Source organism: Camelus bactrianus, chromosome 5, assembly GCF_048773025.1.
Source record: "Camelus bactrianus isolate YW-2024 breed Bactrian camel chromosome 5, ASM4877302v1, whole genome shotgun sequence".
In the NCBI taxonomy this organism is placed as follows: Eukaryota; Metazoa; Chordata; class Mammalia; order Artiodactyla; family Camelidae; genus Camelus; species Camelus bactrianus.
In genome coordinates, this window is record NC_133543.1 from 59,597,868 (window position 1) to 59,615,433 (window position 17,566).

The 17,566-nt window shown below is 31.9% G+C and overlaps 1 protein-coding gene across 2 annotated transcripts in view; it reads right to left on the bottom strand.

Annotated features, from left to right (window-relative positions):
- Positions 1–17,566, bottom strand: part of CWC22 (CWC22 spliceosome associated protein homolog) — a 55,185-nt gene that overhangs the window by 12,990 nt on the left and 24,629 nt on the right. For both annotated transcript variants that reach the window (XM_010959983.3, XM_045520406.2), the window contains exons 5-13: positions 16,719–16,964; positions 12,983–13,111; positions 11,406–11,574; positions 11,020–11,073; positions 9,003–9,138; positions 8,712–8,918; positions 8,562–8,624; positions 4,401–4,505; positions 3,023–3,104 (exon numbers count right to left, since the gene is read on the bottom strand). In XM_010959983.3, the coding sequence (XP_010958285.1) occupies positions 3,023–3,104; positions 4,401–4,505; positions 8,562–8,624; positions 8,712–8,918; positions 9,003–9,138; positions 11,020–11,073; positions 11,406–11,574; positions 12,983–13,111; positions 16,719–16,964 (1,191 nt within the window). The remainder of the gene's footprint in view (positions 1–3,022; positions 3,105–4,400; positions 4,506–8,561; positions 8,625–8,711; positions 8,919–9,002; positions 9,139–11,019; positions 11,074–11,405; positions 11,575–12,982; positions 13,112–16,718; positions 16,965–17,566) is intronic.

A 17,566-nucleotide genomic window follows, 5' to 3' on the forward strand; every position in this document is an offset into this window, starting at 1 on the left:
AAAGTATTTTCAATATGCTTCACTTAAATTATCAAACTCAATGTGAATTTCAATCAGGAATAATCCTAATATCATTTGATAACAGCAGTATAAAATAATCTGAAATATAATGATTATGCATTTAGTTTTATGGTTCATCTGTATTCCTCAGCTTCTGTTACTTACTGGATTTCATAAGCACAACAGGGGTAATAACCCAGGATAGTAGAATGGAATTAAAATAAAAAACTAAAATGAAAAAAAGAAATCTATCAAGAAAGAGCTTTTATAACAGACAATATTAAACAGTATCTAGTACTAAGTTTAAACTAACTGTAGCTGATAAACCTCAGTAATATAGCAATACCAAAGAGTATTTTAAAAGATGTGACACTTCTTTTCTAGTTTTGTTTTTAAAAAAGTAGAATTAGTACTCAGGAAAAAAATCCTGCAATTTCTGAAAAACAAGTCAAGTAGCTGATGGAAAAATTTTACAACTTTCTTTTTATCTACCAAGTGAAGTATCAGGGAGAAGGTATGACAATCTATTTTTCTTGTTCCTGTTTTATTTTAAAAGTATTGGGTGACTCCCTACACGATGACTGTTTCAGAGCTGCACTAAATGTTAACATTAAATGAACTAAACTTGCTTGATATTTGAAACCAAATGAATTTCAGATTTAACACAGATTAATAATGACTGAGGGAAGGATAAAGAAAAAAGATTTTCCATGATTCCAGTTTTCAAATTGTATTTACAAATGGTTTATTGATGTCTCCAATCTAAGAAACTTCAAATTGTTGAAGATATTATAGACCCACCTCCCTCTGATGCTACAGCTTCAATAATATAACATCAGACTGGAACATCACTCAGGACTATCTAATCTTCAAAAGCAAAGCTAATGGTGTAGTTTTATGTTTTATGTAAATAGAAGAACACTGTTGAAGAAGCCAGAACAGTAAGAAGAGTACTGGTGAGATCAGTCAACCAGTCTTCAAGGAAAGGAAACAAAACAAAACAAAAACCTCCCAAATAGTTCAGTTGCCAGATGCCAGAATTTCTATTCACAAGATTTCCATAAGTGAACAGTTTTTATAAATAATCTAACCTCCTCACAAGATAACCACTGCTGATATGTTAATGTGTTATTTCTAGAATCTGCCTATTTATACAGTTAAGATAGTACTACTGGCTTGGTACTATATAGTGTATATTATTAGTTTTTATTCCTACCCAACATTAAATTAGACCACTTGCCCACATCAATGCTAATTCTCCATTAACCTAATTTTCAATAGTGGCATAACTGGAAATTTTGATTATTTATATTGAGCAGTAAGACTGTTGTTCTCTCTCTTTTTTTTGCACTGAGCAATTCTGTGTATAATTCTGTCAACATGTATTTAAGAAATATAATGAAAAAGAAGGGTCAAATGGCAATTACACCAAGCCACCGATTCATGCTACCAAAAGGCTTCCCATAAAGAACATACCAACTTAAATTTCCACCAAAAATCTTTACATGTATCTAACTGAAATCATTATTAGTACTGAGTACTGTTGCTTTAAAAAAAATAAAGTAAATCACTTCAGCTGTTTTAATGACCAACAATATTACTTATTCATCTAGATTGATATCTGTTTGCTAACATTTTTCATGTTTTATAATCCTATTACATGAGTCTCCCAACCATGTCCTTTAAATACCTGTTTATCAAAGTCCCTGTGTTTCTTTCCTAAAATTATTTTTAATAGGCATTTAGGGGTGGGGAGCTCTTAGCAAACTGACACATAAGGCAGCAGTTATTGTACTGTTACTAGAATTGGTACTATTACATAATAGTGGCTGTCACTTGTCTAATGTTTTAGTTTTTCAAATCCTTGTATGTGATTCAGAGATTACTGAGGTTAGATCAACTAAAAAACATATTTCTTTTAAATAATCATTCAAAGAGCTCCATCATAACTCTTCAAATTATAACAGTATTAAAACAGTGAACCTGCTGTTTACAACTGACTACTGCTGAATTTCTTTTAAAAAAGGACAAATAAAAGGTCAAACTCTAAGAATAGCTACCAATGACAAAAATTTCTCATTTTCCACTCTAAGTTTGTATAAAAAAATTTAATAGTTTTTTCTTTCAAGCGAAAGGCAAAGAAATATGTAAGGATAAACTAAAAAAATTTCTAACCAATGTTTTGCTGTTTAACATTTCTCTTTTTGAAGATGAATCTAAGCCAAAAAGTTTTCAGACAGAATGAAAACAAGATGACTCCTACTTATGAATCATTTTTGCTATTACATCATACTAAATGGAAATATACAAAACTTGGTAACAAAACAAAACTGAGAAAACATTCCTTCTCCAGTGTAAAATATCAACACTGGGCCCACTAAATCAATAGGTTGATTCCTATTCAAAACGACAGCTGTACTAAGCATTTAATATTTTCATTTATTCCTCTTTAAAACCAAATTCACAGCCTTCAAAGAGAATAGGTTCTTTTAACAACATCATAGTAGTTCTTGCTTAACATTACTTTAGAGAGTCCTCAAAACTTTCCTAAGTTTAATTCCTACTTCCATTTATATTCATTTCCATCTGCAAAACAAATCAGTGTCCAAATGTTATCACAACGGTGTTTCTCTGCTTAGAACCAGAGTTAGAAACCAAGTTAGAAAAAAACTAAATGTTAACCTTCCACTACACAATTAAATATGATGCTAGCTCTGTAGCATGGAATTGCTTCCAGGTTTTTATTAGTGATATTTAACTATAAGAAATGACATAGCTAAAAAAAAAAAATGTAATTAGTTGATAGTTAAATAAGTAAAGAAAACTTGCTCTTGAAGTGAAGACCCAACAGTAGGAATCTATTAACAGGGTCTTGGGAGTAGATGAAGGATGGGAGTAGGGAAGCAGGTAGTTTGAGAATCCCTGCAGTGGTATTCAGTTTTCTGCCTTCAGGTTCTAAAAATCTCATTTCCTTGTCTGCCCCCTATTGAAAATAAGGATCAACTGAGCTACAGTATCTTACCTTGACTGAATAGCAAGATAAATTGTACGACGAAATGAGACCAGATTAATTTCTGTTTTGTCATGAATAGTCACCTTTTGTCCTGAAATCAAATATAACAAAATTATAAAACCACAAAAACAAATGTGAAGCACTGAAAATGTATCCCTATACAATATTTTCGTAAATCTACTTAGAATCTAATTTAAAAATACTCTTTCCTATAGTATAAATGAATATTTGTAGAATTCAAAGTAACCATTTCTAGTCTTTTGCCATATTTTAGAGTATTTTAGTTAAGTTTTGTCAGCTCAAAGAAGTCCAGAACTCATCAAGGAAAATTATTTTAGTTTCTGTGTTACCTGCTCATTTAGACATTATAAAAGGATGCACTAACACGGTTGTTTGGTAAAACATTATTTCTATATTTATAATCAGCTATCATGATTATTTGGAAGAAAACGGTAACTTATGGATAGAAGTTCAGTGTCAGAGAACACTGGATCATCATGACAGGTTGGATGGGCCCAATACAAGTATGAGTATTTGTCAAAATTTTCTCTTATCTAACACATGAAAACTTTCTTTAAATATTTAATAGCTTTCATTTGAACAGTATTTTCACATAAAACAAAGAAGTTCACAAGTTAAATGTAGTGCATGGTTAGGAGATGTTTTAAAAAAGGAAGACATTGGAAAAAATTAAACTTATTGTTATAAAATATTTTGTAGAAGAGCTATTATATTACACTCTAAGATAGAACTAAAATATATTATGTCCTAAAAAGGAAAGATATGTTTAATATTTTCAAATATGTAACACAAGTAAATAATAACCAGTATATGTATGTTCTGATGTTTTAACTGAGACTTAAGCAAAATAAAGTTCTGGGCTTAGTTTCCTGTGAAATAATATAACCAAGCTGAAGAGGTAGAACATCATGCCTGCTTCTGTACAAATATAGCTTTTGGCCTCCTCGCTCTATTTTTCCAAAATGAAGAGCAAATATCTAGTCATTCTCTTCTGTCACATTCATGCCAAGGTAACATAAATCACATGCACTCAACATGAAGGCACCATTTTCAGAGTTTATAATCAAAGACAGAAAGTGTCAAATTAAAATTACTGATATTAAAAAATGAATTTCCTTGTTTAATACTTTTAGAGGAGGGTCTTTCAACCTTGCCAATGCTGATATTTTGGGCTGGATAGTACTACATTGTGGGGGGCAGTCCTGTGACTTGCAGGAGATTTAACAGCATCCCTAGCCTTCACCTTACTAGAAACCAGTAGCATCCCTCCCAACCCTCCATAGACTGAGAATCACTGTTTTAGAGGATTACATCAGATTAATTTGAGAATATTTTACAGTATTATTTGAGTAAGCTGTACTTTTACCTTCTTCATCATCATCTCCCTCCTCCTCCTCTTCTTCTTCCTCCTCTTCACTACTTCCTGCATCTTGGTCTGTGTTTGAGTCACTATCTCCTTCATCAAGAATTTCTAAAAGAAGAAAGTAAGTTTAGGAAGTAAGTTTACTGATGAGCAAGTGAGACAAATGTGTCCCATTCTGAGGAGATAATTCTCACTTCACTGTAACCCACAGTGGTGTACAACCAACAAAGATGATCACACAGGCCTCATATTATTGCCTACGTAGTCACAGAGCAATGTAACTCATTTGACTAGAGAGAGCCGTATGTATAATTCTTCTGCTAGACAGAAAGTGGCTATGAAACAACTAAAGCATGAGAAGAACAAAGAACAAGTGGATGAAAGTTTTCCAAAAGAGCAAGAACACTGGGAAAATACATTAGAAATGGAAATTAGCATATTGGAGACAAAATATTATAAGTTCATCATCAGAAAGAAGATAATCTATCATGAACAGCTTGGGCTAGATACAGAAAACAAGAATTAGGCTAAGAATGTTTTTTGAAACATAAGAGAGAAGGAAAAATTGCCTAATTTAGCATTCACTTTAAATAAATAGTAATGAGATTTTTATTAAAATGTATACCTATTAAATAAACATTACAATCAATCCACAGAATTTCTGTATGTAAAACAGAAACTGAAGTTTAAAAGCGTTTAAGAAAATTGGTAAGATGAGTACTTCATTGGATTATCACCTCGTTAAAATATAAGTCACATTCAGAACTGGATGAAAACAGTGATGTAAATAAGAGACTACATAAGGCCAGCTATCATGTTAATAGTAAGCAAATGACAAAACCTAGAATCATATTTTGTCCAATGGTGTGAGCTTCATCAGCCTGACAAAAGATTTTATGACCCTGGCCAACAATTCACTTTTGCATTTTTATTATAATCAGACAAGTTTTAATACAGTTTTGGGGGCAACTAATTTTTAGAAAAATTCTAATTTCTTTATATTTAACTAAGTAGTATAAATCAGGTGCCACATATAATAATGTTAGCAGAGAACTTCATACTATGAGAAACAAATCACTTTATAAAAATGGACAGTTGTCATTCAGCCCTCAGCTGACATACCAATCTTATTTCTAACAAATGTGATTTTAAGAAATGATCTGAAGTGTCTAGTTTATTGTTATATAACACACTACGCAGACCTTTAAAAGTGGAAACTATTTAGTATTCAATAGTAGGAAGACAGGCACTCCTGCTGTTTTCCCAAATGCTGTAAGACCTAAAACACAAGTACACCTGGGTCACTCTAAGGTGCTAATTACTAAAGCTGTGCACACTTCCTGCTGTGGCCATGTTTTTTTTTTAATGCCAGCTCTAGAAGAACATTTTATGAAACAATGAAGGTCAAATGGATTGTCTAGTCGTTTACATCATCCTCCCCTCATCTCTTCACTTTAGGATCGATCTACTTACTGAAATCACGTAGGCAATGACAATTGGATTTCATTAACTGAATAAAGCAATGGTTTCAAAGAATGGTCTGTGAGTCCAAAACTATTTCTTAGTAATACCAAGATACTATCTGCCTTTTCACTGTGCTGACATCTGAAATGGTGATGCAAAAGCAATGATGGTTAAAACTTGCTGCATCCTGAGCACAAATCAAGGCATCAAACTGTACTGTCATTGTACTCTTTACTGCCACATTCTTGTACTGGGGAGAAAAAACCACACACACACACAAACCAGTTTCATTTAAGAATGCCCTGAAGAAAAAATAGAAAATTATTAATTCTGTTAAATCTTAGCCCTTGTGTATAGTCATTTATAACAGTCTGATTAAGAAAATATTAAGTTCATATATAGCACTTCCTTAAAGACAGATGTACACTGGTGAGGGTTATTTCAAGAAAAGGCACTTGGGTGACTGAACTGAAGAAGAATTAGCTATATTTTTCATTTTTACTTGAAAGAATGGCAGGCAAACTAGAGTTGTTAGGTATTTACCATTTTCTCACATATAAACAAATCGAAACTGTCATTTCAAGGAAAATAACCAACAGTATTTGCCACCATGATAAAATTGAGACTCTTCAGATAGAAAAGCAGAATTTTGGAAAACTTGAGGCCAAACCTGTGAGTGTGGGAACTTTCTAAACCTTAGACTCTTCTGACAATATAGGTGGTAGGTAATATGAATAAATGTGATTTCTTGATATATTAATATTTTGATACTGTCAACATAATAAAACTTGGAAGATGTGAATAACTCAGTGAATCAGTATTTTCCAAATGACCAATGCAACATGTTACGAAATCATGCCTTGGTAAAAGATCCATTCAAAGTGACAGGGCAATGAGTTTTAATACTAACAAAGTATGAAAATCCAAGAATATTGTTTCAGGTTTTACAGTACAGTTAATCTTTAAGAAACTACTAGTTGTTAAATATTAATCGACATAGATTAAGGAGGAATATACACAATTATAATTCTGAAAAGGCTATTAAAATACTCCTCCTTTTCCAACTACATATCTGTGTGAGGCTAAATTTCCTTCACATATTTCAATCAAAACAACCTATGGCAACGGATTGAAATGAGAAACAATATGAGAATCCAACTGTTTCCTATTAAACCAGACATTAAACTGTACAAAATATATAAAATATGCCATTCTTCTTCTTAAATTTGTGTTATAGTTATTTTCATAAAAATATGAAACTTAAGTGAACATGTACTAGGTTTATTATTGTTATTTTTGAATTGCTCTTTTTAAAAATATATTCCCAGTTTTAATTCCTTATCAGTAAATGTCAACAGTATAACCCACATAAACAAAAGCTCTTTGGAGTCCTCAATAATTTTTAAGAATGTAAAGGGATCTTGAGACCACAGATTCTAAGCAGTGCTGTAATAAAACTACTTTCCTGGCATTGGCCAAATGCCAACCATCTAAAGAAATGGATGGGGAATTCCCAAGCTAAAAAAAAAAAAATTGTATCAGGTATAATAAGAATTCTACAAAATCATGTAGCATCTTTCATGGAGACTGTAAAAAAAGTTCATAAGAAAAGAAGAAAATGGGTTTAAGGGGTTTCTCCCTATTTGGAAACAAAAGTTATAAAAGAAAAACAGCATCTAAGGAAAGAAATCTATTTATTGGCCCAGATTTTTAGGCCAATGTATAGAAAGGGGAAGCTTCTTACATCTCTACTTTCCCCTTCAACATTCCACATCTAAGCCTGACTAGAGCACAGAATGCAGGCGATGACAGAGGTCTAGGTCTCTGCTCTCTCTTCTGAGGAGCTTTCAGAGTTTTAAGTATTAGTCAGGTAAAATCACAACTTAAGAGAAATAGATCTATAGAATTGTTATATAATTACGATGTATAAAATAATAAATATAATTATATAATAGAATACAGAATGACGTAAGTGGCTCTGAATATTAACTTTAAAAGAAAAATAATGAAACACATGCGAAAAAAACAGTATCAATGTCTAAATATATGCTCTGTGGCAATACAAAGCACTGTATTTTACACAAACAAGTAACATTTACTCCTTAACTCAGACAAGTATCTTGTTCTAGGTCACTTAGCTAGTAATGGCAAAAACAAAATACAAACCAATGTCTGTATAAAGATAGTGCTTACAAAATACTTATGATGTACAAATGATAATAATCAATTTATCCCTTTATTAAGCACCAATACCATATATAACATGGTGACTGATTTCATCAGAAAGATATCAACCTGCCCTCAAGAAATAATAATATATAGAACTCTATAATAAAGTATAGCACTTAACTGAATATTAAATTGGGTGGCAATTTAAGCAGTAATTCTTAAGTGGTAGTGAATTTAATAATGGCCACCAGTAATAAATGAGTATTTCTTAAAAGGAATAGAACTTAAGAGTTGTATGATTTAAAATAGAAAAAGGAGAGGAAAAATGAGTTAAATAATTTAGAATGAAGTAATACCACAGATAAGCGTTAGAAATATAATACATGGGCAAACAGTGAAGAGAATGGCTTCATAAGAGCAAAGATTTCAACAGGTGGGGGTCAGGGAGCTATACCTTTCTATCAGTATTATATAATTATATAAATTGCTTCTACTTATCCAAAAGAAATTATTTTGCAAAAATCTACATACCCTTCTTAATAGCTTTGTACTTCTCTTCATTCTCCATAAAATTAGGATCCATCTTGAAAACATCTTAAAAAAATAAATTAAAAGTTAGTGTTTATTTTCTGTATTTACATTTGTTTGCACTACACTTCCCAACACTCACCCCTGACTTACTAAGAACATCTTCTGGATTATACTCATCTTCCAGAGGGAGCATATGGGTGAACTGATCATCTTCTTCTACTAAGTCAAGCCCTTCTAGGATAACAGGGTGGTCCTTGAATCCATCCTTCCGTACAGCAAACATGACTTCAATCATATACTGAACTCTTTTGTCAATTTCAGACTCATGGAGAATGTTTCGAAGGCGTTCAAATATAGCTAAACAGAAAGATAATAAAATAAGCAATATATATTATAATCCTCAAACAAGAGCTCAATATCAAACCAAGAATACAGACTTACCATTGATTCCTCTTGGTGACACCTGGGTTAATTTGAGACCACATTCCTTGAGAAAACCAATAGCTACTTCAACACTATCATCTGTTGGTCTTTCCAGAAGCAAAGTGAGCATCTCTAAGCATAAAACTTCATGTGCCTTAAATAGAATGAAGACATATAGAATAGAGATAATGCTTTACATACAATTAGTATACTATTGATAGTAATTTAAAAAATCAGTAAATCTAGTTTTTGCAGTGATAATATTGTACATATGATGAACAAAGTTTCATAATGTATATAAAAACACTCTAAACATAGGATACACTTTTTCTTTTATTCCGTTATGCATCTGTGAAGAATTTCCTGATGATTTTTCCAAAATTTTTAATTTACTACACTGAATACAACTATTTGATTATATCCAGAAGAAATACTTATATTTTCTATATAAAAATATGTATTATCTATAGAATATGTCATAACTTATCTCAAAATACAAGTTAAAAATCATTTACTAATTTTTAATCTAAGGTATTTCATAATCACCATATGAAGAACAGTATATGATTCTTTTTATAAGACCCTCCTTCATGACCACAACTCTATATCCATTTCCCAATCATTCTATCAGCAACTCTGTTACCAGGTAGCTCTTAAGTTACATGAATACTAACTTTCTCAAAAAATATCTTTCTAGTAGTTTATTGTTTGCAATGACAGTTGTGAACGCTTTTTAAATTAAATCAAATTCTTTATACTGGCCATGGTCAAAATTTAGAATTTTATAAACAATGCCAGGTAAGGAGAGGGAATAAAATACTGAGAAGCTTTGCTGTGAAAGAAAATGAACTTAGGAAGCATGTTCAAAACATCATTTATATGCCTTTTAAAAATCAGACATTTATTTAAGATGGGGAGAGACAAAGTCTAAATCTCCACTCAGAAAAATATCCTCTTCACACTTAGTACAACATCAAAAATATATATACTGCTTTTATTTTAGGAAGGCAGGAGAGGTTGAACAGTCTTACATCAGGACAAGATAATACTGCTTTGTACCACAGTTTGGAAGATGTGAAATATTTATCACTTTAACTGTTTTGTGACAATGCCAAAAATATCTCCAATGTAAGTGTAATATACATTCAAAAACTGAAACATATTATCTGTGTTGTTATAGACTGTGAAATTAGGTTTAGAGACATGTGAAATTAAGTTTCCATGATTTTAAGTAGAAAATTATCATTCTAATAATACAGCTAACTAGGTTAAAATCTAAAAGGTTTCTAAAAGTGAACACTGGAAAGAATTTCATATAGGAAAGGATTAAAATATTATTTAATGTTAGAGAAATAAAATTAAGTATGACTTTAAAAATTCTTCTTCATATGTATAGATATAATTAAAAAATGGTATCTGAAGGAAATCTCTGAGTATGAACAAGAGTAATTTTAATATTTTCATGTTTAAAATAAAGCTAAATCAAAACTCTCAAATAGCAGATGAATATAAAATAAACACAAATTGAACTATAAAATAAATTATCTGTTTATTTAAAACAGATTAAATTTAATCTACTATATTTTATAAACTGATTCTAAGAAAAGATAAATACTACATATACTATATAGTTATACATATGAATATATACATATACTATGCAGTTGTAGGGAATAGTATTTTGTGTAGAATATCAGCTGTTAGGTTCTCATGAACACTAGGAACAGGGGAAGGAAGTGGAAGAGATAGCAACTTCAAAAAAAAAAAAACAATTAAACTACATTATTTGAAGAAAATATCTGTAGTTAAGTAACCACGTACAATACTAAGAGATCAGTTTGATAAAACTCTTGTTCTAAGTTCCTCTTTATATCAAAAAATACTAAATGCATTTTTCATGGTTCTAAAGGTAAAATATCATTCAAGATACTTTTCCAGAGGACTATAAATCAAAACAAAGATATGTCACTGTAATGGCTCAAGCCTATAGTGTAATGCCACTGAATGGCACCAAATTTTAAAAATAAGTACTTACCACATTTTGGTTAATAAGATGTGCCACAAATTTTGAAGCTGTCAAACAAAGTGGCTGAGAAGGGAAAGTAAAGACAAAGTAAATCTATAAACTAAAACTGATTTTCATTTAACTATAGAATCTATGGCTTATTTACACACTTTATTTAAAATATATAACACACAAGGTAATTTTTACTTATAAACATATGAAAGAGTGCCATTTCTGGCTAAATAGTTATAATTCAACAGCTACAGCCATCATTTTTGTTGCTCATTATTAGAGGCCACGGATATTTACGAGAACAAAAAAAAGTTCTCATGAAACATGCAATTTTATCAACTACAGTTGATACTGGTTTATCAGTCTGCCCCGTAGCAGCCTACTTACAAGCCCATTATATATACCTTATCATTTCTTCGATAGCCTTTTCGAAAATTAAGAATTAACCTTTTGAGGATTAATTCTCCAATTTGTGGAAATTTTGAGTTGATAATTGCCACTAATGCTGCATAAACATGAGTGAAGATTGGAGAAGCACTCTGTGCTTGCAAAACAGATCTGGATAGCAGGCCTCTGATTAAGAGAAAAAAAAAGTAGTCAACAATAATCACCAATTTAATTAGAAGGAAAAAATCCCTCAATTTATAATTGTTTAAAAAAAAATATCCAGCCATATTACTCCCGTGTAAATCATCATAAAAGCTAAATTAGGACTAAATTTTTACCACTTTTACTTAGGGGAAGACTTTGTCTTACTAATAAATAAAAACTGTTTTTGAGAAAACAAAGCTTCAATCTGTGCTTTTGTAAAATAGATTTTACTATAACTTTTCCCCCCCAATTTTTCTCTATAAATATAATTCCTCTTTTCCAGCTCCTGTTCATTACATTTAATCATGAATTTGAGTTTTTAACTTCTTATATTAATTTGTTTAACATTACCCAAAAAGTTAAGGGAGAAAAGACCTGCTTCAAAAGAACTGAACTTAGACTTAATGTGAAGTTTCCATTATGGGCCCAATATTCATAGAAATGAATTCTGTGATTAAAGACCAATTTGAGTGGTTTCCTTCTTTAATGACAGGCTTAAGTCTTCTGTTAGCAAAAATAAGTGAAAATTTGGAATTCTTCTTAGAGAGATAAAGCCAAATCAAAGCATTACAAGAATAATGCTCAAACAATGACAGGAAAATAAAAGGTTCTAGCTTCTAACTCATTTTGAAATGGACATGTTTCTACATACATTTGATAAGAAGAGAGATACAAAGTAGGCTAACTGAAGACTTATTTTCAGCAATGTAATGATAAGTAATTAATTACTAGATTGCCAAAAGGCAGGAAAACAATGTCTTAATAGTTACCAGGTTTAGGTATGACAATTGAACCACTGGAGTAGAAAACGAGAAAAGAGAACTGTTTATAAATTGTAAGGTCTTAAGCTACCCTTATAACGTTCCTGAGTCTGCTTCTTTCTGAGTAAAATGGGAGCAACCGCCTAATCTTTGAGGGCAGTGGTTGCCTCCTTGTCACCTTACTAATCCCTACAACCTGCTACACCTTTGTATTTCCAACGGTTTTGAGATGATGAATCAAGGTCTTAAGAAATGACATGGGAAAAGAGCCTTCAGATTTTAAAATAATAAAACTGGTTTGAGGTAGCTCTTTTATGTATATACAAGTAAATTTTCATTATTCTTCATGAGTTTAATTATTGGAAATAGTCAGTAAACAAGTATCTGTGCAAAAATCATTATGCAGTATCAAAGCTTCTCAAAAAGTAAAAACTCCACACAACCTCTAATGTGGAGTACAAGTTATTTTTGGTAGCTTACATTTTCACAAGAACTGCATTTTAAATAAATATTCTCAATTACCTTTAAAATGAAGTAGTATAATAAGTTAATGATTACTGTTCGTGTAGATGTTATGTTCCTTTGAAAAACTGCTATATAATACTACAAATAAAATAGCTGATGCTTACCTTCCTCTAACTATATTTTCTTGAAGAAGTTCTTGAATAATAATACCGATATTGGAAATGTTGACTTTGTTGATCAGACCATTGATGGACTTCTTTAGGGCTTCCCAGCTCATCCTCTGGTATGCTAAGCTAAAAAGAATTGATTTTAATAAAGATGAAAACTTAGTCAATAATCAAGAGGTTATAATGACACAAAAAATACTAACTATTCCTTAATTTTTAACATTCTTTTTTTTTAAATGGAGTTACTGGGGATTGAACCTGGGACCTTGTGCACACTAAGCACACATTCTACCACAGAGTTATACCCTCACTCCTGCATTTTTAACATTATTTTCACAAAATGACCCAAAATGCAGTACAATATATGACCATTTGGGCACACAAATTACATCCTAAACCGTATTTGATTCTCTGTATACATGATACTCATATATAGACTAATTCCCTTTAATAACATCATAAAATAATGTAAGGTAACATTTTGTTCTATGTCCATGTATACTGTAATTTACAACAGTTATTAGTTAGATTCAATACATGCTTCCTTTACATTGATTAATTTAAACTTGTATTCAAAGGAAATTTTTTGAAATTGAAGTACATTGTTGATTTACAATATTGTGCTCATGTCAGGTGTACAGCAAAGTGACTTGATTTTATATGTGTGTGTGTGTGTGTGTGTGTGTGTGTGTGTGTATAGTTTATTCTTGTCCATTACAGGTTATTACAAGATATTGAATGTAGTTTCCTGTGCTATACAGTAAATCCTTGTTGTTTATCTATTTTATATATGGTAGTGTTTTATCTGTTAATCTCATATTCCTAATTTATCCCTCCCCTTCCCTTCCCCTTTGGTAACCAAAAGTTTGTTTTCTATGTCTTTCAGTCTGTTTCTGTTTTGCAAATAAGTTCATCTGTACTATTTTGTTTTAAAGTAAAAGCAACTATTTTTTATTTTAAATAATAATTATGAAATATTTAAATATAAGCCATAAAAAGGAAATTGTTATTATGTCCCTTCTCATAAAAGCATGACAGAGAAAACTAAATGTTTTAAACTATAAAAAAATAGTATTAATTACAAGAAAGGGGAGTCATATGAAATCATGGGCTGAAAGACTATTCTAAGTATTTTAAAGAACATCTCTATATTTAGGCAGTAGTCTCACAGATATATCAGCTAAATGCTAGATGGCTATGCTGTTTTTTAACTTAGAGCTTAGGTAAATTATTTAGTCTAACTAGGTTTCTCTAGGTTGAAATTGTTAATATTTAAGGTCTTCTAAAGTTCTAAAATGCTATGGTTTTTATGATTATTTCTCTGTGAATATGATTTCAGCTGCCGAAAGTCCTAACTTTCCCTCTTTCTTATACCTCTCTGTCAGGCTGGCGAAGGTAATGAACTTATTAGAATAATATACATAAATACATGGGATTACAAAGGATACCAATCATATTGAAATACAGTTTTCAAACCATGGAAAGAACAGAAATTTGATACAGTATTCTACATGCTTCTTTAGCACATTAAATGACAAGTAGTGGTAGGCATCTTTAATTTACAAGTAGCATAAACAATATTTTGAGGTATTTGTAACAAATAATCTGTTAATACTATGGTCTGTTGCCTAAATTCCTAATAGAAAGAAATGCTAAATTAGATTAATAAAAATAAAGATGCAATTTTCTTTCTGTTCACATTCACAGACTGCCTGAATTCTACCCATGGACCTCTTAAAAGTATGTAGGTTAAGAATCCCTGTTCTGGAGTGGTATATTAAGGAGAGGTAGTAAGAGTTGTCTGCCCTGGTGAGGAAGAGGATTTTATCACTGACACTCTTCTCAGCAGACAATGGAGACAAAAAGCAGACTGATTTGCAGTTAACTTGCAGTTAATTTTATTACCCTTTCTAAATTCTCTGTAGATTATATATATATCCCCTTACTGTCTGCATCCAAGGTGGAACACTCCTACTTACCCTCAACCCTTTAGTATGCTACTGTCTAGAGAAATAAGATCTATGGCTTAATAATGAACCTGATCAGTAAGATACTGTTGACACATAATCACAAACTATCCTATTAAACTTTGGTCAAAAGACTATAATCAAGTACAACTGTACTTCATAATTAGGAAACCTATAATTAATCTGATTTAGTATCTCCTGAAAACAAACAGACTACTCTTACAACTCCTACTTCTGTCTCCTTTACATCCTATAAACAGAGTTCAAATGTGTATAAAATTATCTTCCAAGAATCTGTTTAAAATTGCATATACTGTGGACTCTTTTCTGCCCACTTTATCTATAAAGAAGTATGACTTGGATTAACAATGTTTTGGGTCTTTTACAATTAGGACTGCTTTGGACTGGATTAGAGACAATAAATACTTCTTACTAATGCTCCCAGAATGCCTACATGATCATGAAGCTCCCACAAACCACAGAAGCCAGCTCCAAATCCCTTCTCAACTAACACTCCAGGCATCACTACCAAATGCTGGAATATGACACATCAAGAAAAACTTACATATTAGTTTTAAATTTAATGTCATTTAAATGTCCCCTCCTACCTCACAAATTTTTTAAACTTTACTTCAAAGATTTTTCTTTATTTTATGTAAATGATGTTTCCACTTCAAGCTAATTCTTGTAACAAATTTAGATTTCATTTATATAAGGTTCTCAAGTACTTTCAAGTTGCCATTAAAGTACTCAAGAAAGATGTGGGAAGACTTTCTTGACTCACCAGGAATCTGTTTTCCTTAAAGCATAGCTACCCTCTATCCTAACCATTTACTGACTACCTGGCAATTGAGTGATCATTTCAATCTTGGACCACAGTTTTCCTGGTTACTATCTCATTCCACTAGAGAAAAAGGTCTTGAAAACTTAGCTGCGCTTCCTACATAGTTCCTCACCATCCCAACTATTTTGAAAAGGGAAGAAAAGGTACTTAAAGAGTGAATGGTCATACATGAATTTTGAGTGTCTGCCTTGGTGTACCAAAAAAAACTATAGTCTAAGATATTATGGTCTAGGTAGGAAAAGGCGGGAAAAGGGAAAACTGTCAGCTTTGTCTCACAGATTAGTACTGGGGCTGGCAACCACACCCAAGAGCCAAATGCAGTATACAGCCTGTTTTTTTTTTAAACAGAGCTTTATTGAAACACAGCCACCTTCATTTGTTTAAATGTTGTATCTATGGCTGTTTTCACTACAATGGCAAGGGTGAGTAGCTGTATCAGAGACGGAATAATGCATAAAGCATAAAATATTTACTACATGGCCTTATACACAGAGCCTAAAATACTTACTATCTGGCCTTTTACAGAAAAAGTTTACCAACTCCTGGTTTGATACAACTGGAAAGATCCATTCTAGTTCTAGAATATCAACAATACTCTTGATTATCAATGAAAAATGGATACTACTAATAGGCATGCAACTATAAAAAGAATAGTTTAAAAATAGTTAAAAAAAAGATAGTGATCTTTCCTCAAACTTTTCAATTCATTCATGCAAAACAATAAAGGAATTATGAGCTCATGTCAGGGAAAACAGTAAGCAAGGCTCCATTGGAGCTTCTGAAGGTAGGGAGCAAAGAAGTCCAATTTGAAGTCTCTATCACTGTGGACTCATGCAATTTCTAACAGTCAAGTTTAACTGGACAATAGTTGATTTTTTTTCAATAGGGATAAAACCTTGTATACTTAATGATATTGACATGCCTGTTTTTATCAGTAATCTGTTCTTGCATCATCCTGAGCTTTGCAGGAGGAATATATGCTCCACCCGTGCGAGTAAGGAGAGGATCCAGCTCCTCTTTCTTCTTCTTTGTAGTAGGTTCATCCTGAGCAGATGAACTCTGGGTTACTGATGGTTCTGGGCTTCTTCTCCCAGGAGATGGAGATTTCCGGGATCTTTTCCGATCCACATCTCTTTCTCTTTCTCTGCGTTTTTCTCGGTCTCTGCTTCTGTTAGATAGATAGATAGATGATAGATAGATAGATAGATAGATGTATATAAAGATATATATATATTTTTTTAACAGAGAAAAGACAATACAAATTACATTCTTAAATGAACTATATACTGAACGAGTGAGACCATTTGGGGGTCACAAATTCAGACAAGGAAAAGTGGTTTGGAATGGGGAAGTACCTCACAGACAAAATGTAACTTTAACTAGGTCTTCAAGGCTTGACAGGATTTACACTGGGGGCAAGGTGGCGATGGGGGCAGAGGAAGACAGGATAACATTCCGCAACCAGTACAAGACAAAATAACTCCTGAAAAACTGAGCAAGGATGTTTAGACCAGAATGAGCAGAAACAATAAAGAATCATGTGTAACAGTAGTTGGAAAGATGAGTTCTATTCAGGCTATGAAATCTTAAAAGACAAGCAGCAGACTTTAAGTTTTGTACTCTGGAGGTGATAAGGAATCCTTAACAGTTTCTGAGTGGGAGAGTGACATGAAAACAGTGTTTTAAGAAGACAAACTGGCCTGTGATGTACGTGATAAAACCAGAAGAAACCAGAGTTTATCTCCAATAATGGCAATTTAGGAGTACAAA